Source organism: Fragaria vesca, linkage group LG2 (genome assembly GCF_000184155.1).
Source record: "Fragaria vesca subsp. vesca linkage group LG2, FraVesHawaii_1.0, whole genome shotgun sequence".
NCBI lineage: Eukaryota > Viridiplantae > Streptophyta > Magnoliopsida > Rosales > Rosaceae > Fragaria > Fragaria vesca.
In genome coordinates, this window is record NC_020492.1 from 13,291 (window position 1) to 20,615 (window position 7,325).

A 7,325-nucleotide genomic window follows, 5' to 3' on the forward strand; every position below is an offset into this window, starting at 1 on the left:
AAGCTCCGTCTGATTCGAACGACGTCGTGTCCAATATCCGTCGCCGATCAGAATGGAGAGCTGGAAACGGCGTCGTTAGCTAAGTTTGCTCGTTTTTATTTGTTTTTACTTGCGCTGTGATTTGATCGCCGGGACTTGGACCGGAATTGAGCTTGACTCGTTTTGACGTCCGAGTTGAAACGAGTCGCGTCGTTAGCTCAGTTGCTTGTTTTTGTTTTACTTGAGGTTTGATTTGATCGCCGGGACTTGACCGGAATCGAAACGACGTCGGTTTGACGTCCGAGTTGAAGCTATTTGAACCGGTGCTTTTGATTTTGAATTTGATTTTGATATCTAAGTAGCCGACACGAACTTTATAAGGATTGTATTGTATTTTGCTATGGTTTTGGGATCTAGTGCATGAAACTTTTTAGGCAAACTTTCGGTTTTCTTTTTCCCCTCATTTTTCTTTAGCTCATATGCTCTACCGGGTCCCAAGAATCCAATAATTTCAATCGATATTCAGCTTTTCATTTTTTAAAGCTGTAATGGTGAGTCAGCAGACATGTAAACGATACTATGCGATTTCTTTTTGTTGATGTTGTTATTGATTTGTTTGATTGCTTATGCAGTGAATTTGGATATCTGTGTGTGGCGTTTGGATCATTGTGAAGTTTTGATCACGATGAATTCAATTGTGGAGATTCATCCCAAAGAATTGAAGTTTGTAGGTAAGCTCGTTATTGGTGGATGGTCAGAGCTATTAATGGTGTTTATGATATAGTATCCTGATCATTGTTTGCATTTAAACGTTAAGATGTATGATACTTGCCTGATTCATGTGCCTGACCCACATAGTTGGAACTAATACATGCTCTGTGGAGTAGAGGATTTTCGCTTATTTATTTTGCATACTATGTTTTCATTTCTATAGTATTTCTGATCTAGTCTTATTGCATGAAATCAGTACCTTGGAATGTTTAACTGTTTCATAGTTAGAGTTAAAGGTTATGTTCCCTTTTTAGTGTTCCTTTTCTTTAGCTGGTGGATGATAATATATGAAAGGAACTCAACGTTATGTTACTGTTTTCCTAGTAATGTTATACAGTAACTATTCTTTGTGACTTGTAAACTGACTGTGGTATTGTTTTCGTAGTTGAGTTGATGAAGCAAAGCTCATGCTCCATTCGACTTACCAACACGTCCGACCGCCATGTTGCTTTTAAGGTTTATACTGCATTTTGTTTGTTTTCCAAGTTATTAAAGTGATTTGAACTGAAGTTCGTTATGTAAGAAAGAATGCTAATGATTATATTTGCAGGTTAAAACTACTTCCCCCAAGAAATACTGTGTACGACCAAATGTAGGTGTTATCTTGCCAAAATCATCTTGTGAATTCTCAGGTACTGATCATGCACCTCACTGAGTACACACTGAGAAATTGTTTGAATCTGCATGTAAACATTACCTTATTAGTAGTTACAGGAGCATGAGGGTTGAAGCGTATCCCCCATTCTTAAAAGAAGAAAACAAAATTGACTTAGTGAATCATTTTATATCACATAGGTCTGGCAGTTTTACATTATTTTTACAAGGTTTGATGTTTCTATCCTGTGGATGGATTTGGCAGAAAATCTTAGGTCCTTAAAGTATTCCATTTTTTATATCGTAAAATTTTATCTGTTTTAGAAAGATCAAGATATTGGCATTTCCTGGGCTCCAATGCAACGAATTTGCTGTTCAGCCTGTTCTTTGCACTGTACATTCTGATTGTTTTCTCCTATAGGTGCTTTGTTATAACCATGTGACTTCCTTTGTTAATGTAGTTACAATGCAAGCTCTCAAGACAGCTTTGCCTGATATGGATTGCAAAGATAAGTTTTTAATCCAAAGCACAGCTGTTTCTTCTGAGACAACTGACGCGGATATTACAGCTAGCATGGTAAGTCACGGTAGTTTTTGGTTGCTTGAGATTGTGCATGTACTGGTTTCTCATTGTTTACCATCACAGTTTGCGAAAGGTGAGGGTAAATACGTTGAAGAGAAAAAGCTAAGAGTATTCTATATCAGCCCACCTGATTCGCCAATGCTGTCACCAATCAAGGTAGACTTGAAGCAAGGGCAGGGCCATGAAGCTTCAATGCTAAATGATCCAGTATTTAGTGGAGTGGAAACACTCCCTCCTCACAAAATGGTTAGAGAAACTTTTCTTATTTGAAAATGTTGGATTCTCTCCCTCTCCCCTGCTCTCACTTTCAAAATATATATTATCATCACTCAGCCTTATAGTGACTGTCTCCTCATATCTGTTGTTTGATCATGTCCATCACAAAGTTTCTGACTTGTTTTGGCAATATACACCAGGTTTCAAAGGATGGAAAGTTCAGAGCTGTAAACAGTGAGGAGTCAAAGCCATCAAAGGAAACTGAGGTGAAACCAGCAAAGCATGTGGAAATGAAAGTAAGAAAAGAAGAGGAATTGAAACCAGCAGAAGCTGTGGAATTGAAACCAACAAAATATGAGGCGGTGGAAGCAACAGAGGATGTGGAGTCAAAATCAACTAATGCTGTGGACATGGAACCAGCCAAAGATGTGGAGTTGAAATCAGCTAAGGTTGTGGAATTGGAACCAGCAAAAGATATGGAGTTGAATCATGCAAAGAATGTGGAGATGAAACCATCTGAGGCTTTGCTTTTGAAACGAGTAAAAGATGTAGAGGCAGATAAAGCACAGGTTGTGGAAGATTTGAAGTTGGTTAAAGATATTGAGGAGATGAAATCAAAGCTACTTGAACTTGAACTAAAGCTGAGCCAGGTTGGTCATTGCTTAATTTTTCTGTTCCAAATTTTGGTGGTTCTCATTATTTTCAATTGCATGAGCATTTACTCTAGCAGTATTTGTCTACGTTATATATGGAGAGTTTGACTGTATGTTTTTCTGATACACTTTTATATTCTTCTTCTATGGTTCCCCTTGCATTGATCCTATGCAAGATCTCTTGCCTACTAGGTGGTCGTACCGCTTGGTTTTAGATAGGGCTATCGAGATTGAGTTATTGGATCCCCATTTTATCAATTAGAGCAGTGAAAGTAAAAATGGGTCAATAAGGGCATATTCTCTTTTCAGCTTGGATGTTATGTGATAGTTGGCCTCCTATCTTCACGCAGTGTTTGAAAACCAGTTGATAGTTGTTTCATAAACTATCTTCCTTTCAGAATAAGAAATAAAACCTTACTAATTTGAGAAAAAATTTTGGAATTCTATGTAGTCTTTCATAAGTTGTGTGTCGCATTCATTGTGTTGTATACTTGTATTTCTCTTGGATGGGTGGGGGGTGGTGAACCACTAGGCAGATATAAATGATTGGTGGAGAAGCTTGCAGAGTCGTAATACTTTTTTGGACAAAAGTTAGTCTGTTTCATGTCCTTAACTTTGATCAAAATCAAGAGTTAGCACATTAGATATATTTTTGGTGCAACTGGCTGCATCAATCTACTTTCTGTTTGAAGAATGAATTGCCTCATTTATTTTAGAGACAGTAATTTAGTTCTGAGTTGTTTACTGGACCAAGAAAGAGTAGAAACTTTGGTTCACATAGTTGCACCAATACATGATTAGTTTTCATAATATGATATTAACCATGTTCCACTTTTCCTCAAGTTTTTATATATTCTTTTCAGGCTGAAGTTACTATCTCGAAGCTAACAGAGGAGAGGAGTTCAAGCATGCAAGAGATAAAAGATTTGAAGGAGCAATTAGTAATTTCTCAAACCCTATCCTAAACTTTATGTTTTGTCCATTTATGATATCCTGCAAAAGTCTGTTTTGTATGTTTTTACTGGTTATTTAGTGTCCAAGGCTTTAATATGTTCACTGAATTTGTGGGAACGAACCTACTCTCTGATATGCTTACAAGTTAAAAGTAGGGGAGTAACATTTTTTTTTTCAGAAACTTGCAGATCTTTAATATCGGGTTTGGTTTTCCCGGGCAAAAAAATCTCCAAACTGTGCCTTTTAAATATTCTGGAACCCTGCATAGCATTGCATTGGATTGCTTCACTCCTTGTTTATGATAGCCTCACTAAGTCACTATAGTGATGTATTTTCTATATCTCTCACATATGCATGCATACAACCTGATTAAGCAAGAACTGATGACATAGGTCTGTCCTTTATTGCAGGGGTATTTGAGTAAAGGTGGTGTGCAACGAGTCGAGTTCCCTGTCATATTTGCTTGCATGGTGGCACTTTTCAGTATCCTCGTTGTTATAGCTATAGCTGTTAAAAGTTTAAGCATGAAGGTAGTATCATCACTTTGAACTTAGATGAATAGGTTTGAAAACCTCTTGCTCTTATAGTGTATAGATGAGGTATAGAGGGGAGAGTAGCCAATATACTCACAGTTAAGTGCAGTAAATGTTCATAGACCAAAAGCTAAGAACTAAGAAGCCATCTTTTGGTTGACTACATTTCTTGTTCCGGGATTGTCACTTGTTCATGAGAACCAATGATGTTGTGTAGATGCTATTGTGATGTTGGTTGGAAAAAAATAGGATGACAGTCGAGGAAGATTGTTGTCATAGTTTTACAATGATTAATATGCAGACTTGTTTTGGGTCTGGAGTGAGGACTATATACACATATACTTGTTTCCTTTGTATGCAGACTAATCCGAACAGGTTTGGTTCTCAATTACAAGGACGTAATGTTCTAAAGATGGTAGTTTGTGCTTATGAGCTTTGTATTTTGGATTTGTGGTATTCACACTCCATTTTGTATTCTCGGTTACTCCCTTGTGTACCAAAAAGAGTGTGAATATCACCTCCCTTTTTTAATTGCAATTGCTGTTTGTCTTGATAAGCAGACTGAACTGCAAAGTTAAATCTACTTTTGTTTCTGTTATTGGTTCGGTTTGGTTCATACAACCACCAGGAACATAAAAACGGTTCATGTTATCCCTCTTACTAATCTTGCCGTAAAAATATACCTTCTCTTACCAGTTGATGCAACTCGTGCTTAGCAAAAGTTCATAGCAACTATGCTATGCTCACAATGGCAAATGCTGAAAGAGTTGGGACTAAAAGCACCAAAATTTAACAAGGGCAAGCTGAACTTGTAATTTTGTGTTATCGCAAATTTGACATCTTAAGTTGCTTCTACGCCAGAAATTATTGATATAGACCGACTGATCGAGTATGTGATTTCGGGACCATGCCATAGCCAACAGTTCAATACAAAATGAATCCTAAATATGAATCATAAAGTGAAATTATTACAAATTATACGCACCTAAATGTGGCCACTGATTTGGTAGTATGTAAAATATGCTTTCCATCATACTTCGAGAGTTGGAGATATCTCAACCTCCTCCACCACATCGAAGTCAGTTTCTTACAAAATGGGGATCACCCGTTAGGTATGGTTAGCTTTCTCGAAGATACATGTATATACCTCATGAATGTGATCAAATGGCCAAACTCCTCTACCATAGTATAAGGTACAATCTTATCAAAAAAATAGTATAAGGTACAAAGTTCCTAGTAACTTATTCATCACAATGACAAATGTGAGGTTCAGATTGAAGTATCTACCCAACTCATATTGTGGTCAAAAATATGAGTTGGGTACAAATAATAGTGTAACAAAATATGGTAAGCTAGCTAGCTCTATATAACAGAAGGAATAAGATACCGACTACGAGAGCGCAAGTATACTAGCTCCACTTCAGTAAGGATCATAGAGGTATACTTTCACTTACATTTTTTGAAATTTTTTGGGATCTTTAGCATTTTTTGGAAATTTCTTGGGATCTTTAAGATTTGCTCCTCTCAGTCTCTATGCCTATTAATTAAACGAGGATATATGACCTCATTTACAGGTGTCAATGGATGTTATATGCGAGTAGGTTTGAATTACCCAGCTCGACTCTGGACCAAAATTATAGCGAGACTGGACCAAAATTTTGGACACGTACTTGTTCATCATCTTCGTCAGTCTCTCTTCGTCAACCTTGCATATAACATCCATTGACAATCAAGGTTGACGAAAATGATGAACAAGTACGTACCCACCTACTATTATACCAATTCAAGTTCAACTTGATCTTAAAATGAACGATATATTTTGATTTACAAACTGTGATACACATGCATGGATCCTTATGAGTTTTGAAGACAACAACAAGGTTCAATAATAAATGCTTGGCAAACTGGTATAATAGGCAAATTTTGTTTTGTGAGAATCCTACAACAACATTACGAAAACCACATGTGATATTTATATTCATCCATTTTTACCTCCAATTACGAAATATAGCCAACTGCAGTTTTTTCACTTCCAAAAGCAAAAAGAAGAGAGAAAAAATTTAGCCTGAAAACTGTGACATCCAATCAATATGTGGGAGAAAAGATTGTACGGGAAGATAAAAGAGTGTATGAGAAAAAAAAAACCAAATTTTAATTGAAAACCGCACGATCCACCTAACTTTTTCGGTTCGAATAACCAATCTGAAACATTTGGGTCAAAAAAGCAGTGTACTGATCCTAACCGGGTAAAACCGGACTGGATTTGGTTTAGGCTCTTAAACCGATCTAAAAAACCGCACCACCTAATGTAAATTAAACAATCTCCAAAACCTTTTAAAAAACTTTCTCAATCATGCGGTCATGAGCCCGTCAACCGTAGACTTCACATTATGCTTCCCCTGAGCCCCAAAACGGTTTGTTTTCGACTTTGGCTTCTGATTGTAACTCAGATGTGGACTCTACTCTTAAGCCATCAGCGAAGAGATTTTTCTCTAACAAGGTTTCTGTGCATCCACGGATGGTGGCGACACTCTCTAAAGACTGTGTCATGTTGCTTCTTAGTGATGAAAATTGGGTTGTTATATCGCCAATGAAGTTAGAATGTAGAATGGATCACTGATAATGTGGTGGTTATATACTTATTGTATATTGTATACCGAAGATGGTTTCTCTTTTTCTTTATATTGATGTACTTTGCTGGGAAACCATAAAAAACTTGTTTAATTTAAATTTCTGAAACTGAGTCATATACCTAATTGGTTTAGTAGAATTAGTTCGAAAAAAAAAAACAATGCGGTCATGAACTTCTCAAAGAATGAACTTCAAAAGACCAACTTTGTCGAAGAAAGAAGACTTGAACTTCTCTAAATTTTAGTATTGTAATATACTTATGTTATTTGGTGATGAACTGTTTATTTCAGCTTTTATTTGATAAACAATGTTATGGTCTTAGGGGCTTCTATCAGTTTTAATGTTTTATTGTTAATTATGGTGATGGGTTGATGAACTTCTATATATGATATGGTGATGGATTTTATAATA

General features: G+C 36.5%; 1 protein-coding gene across 1 annotated transcript; it reads left to right on the plus strand.

Annotated features, from left to right (window-relative positions):
* The first annotated feature begins 609 nt into the window (after positions 1–609).
* Positions 610–4,756, plus strand: LOC101303075 (vesicle-associated protein 2-2-like). The gene is made up of 8 exons (XM_004289564.1): positions 610–710; positions 1,136–1,206; positions 1,301–1,382; positions 1,806–1,921; positions 1,991–2,173; positions 2,344–2,793; positions 3,660–3,737; positions 4,161–4,756. Exons 1-8 carry the CDS (start codon positions 665–667, stop codon positions 4,296–4,298), a joined length of 1,164 nt encoding a protein of 387 aa, XP_004289612.1. The 5' UTR covers positions 610–664; the 3' UTR covers positions 4,299–4,756.
* The last annotated feature ends 2,569 nt before the right edge of the window (positions 4,757–7,325 follow it).

What these genes read in the sequence shown, in the direction of transcription:
- LOC101303075 (XM_004289564.1), top strand. Translation starts at nt 665, where the DNA reads ATGAATTCAATTGTGGAGATTCATCCCAAAGAATTGAAGTTTGTAG. An exon ending in ACCGCCATGTTGCTTTTAAG is followed by an intron (nt 1,207 to 1,300) that starts GTTTATACTGCA and finishes TTATATTTGCAG; the next exon opens with GTTAAAACTACTTCCCCCAA. An exon ending in AAGATTTGAAGGAGCAATTA is followed by an intron (nt 3,738 to 4,160) that starts GTAATTTCTCAA and finishes CCTTTATTGCAG; the next exon opens with GGGTATTTGAGTAAAGGTGG.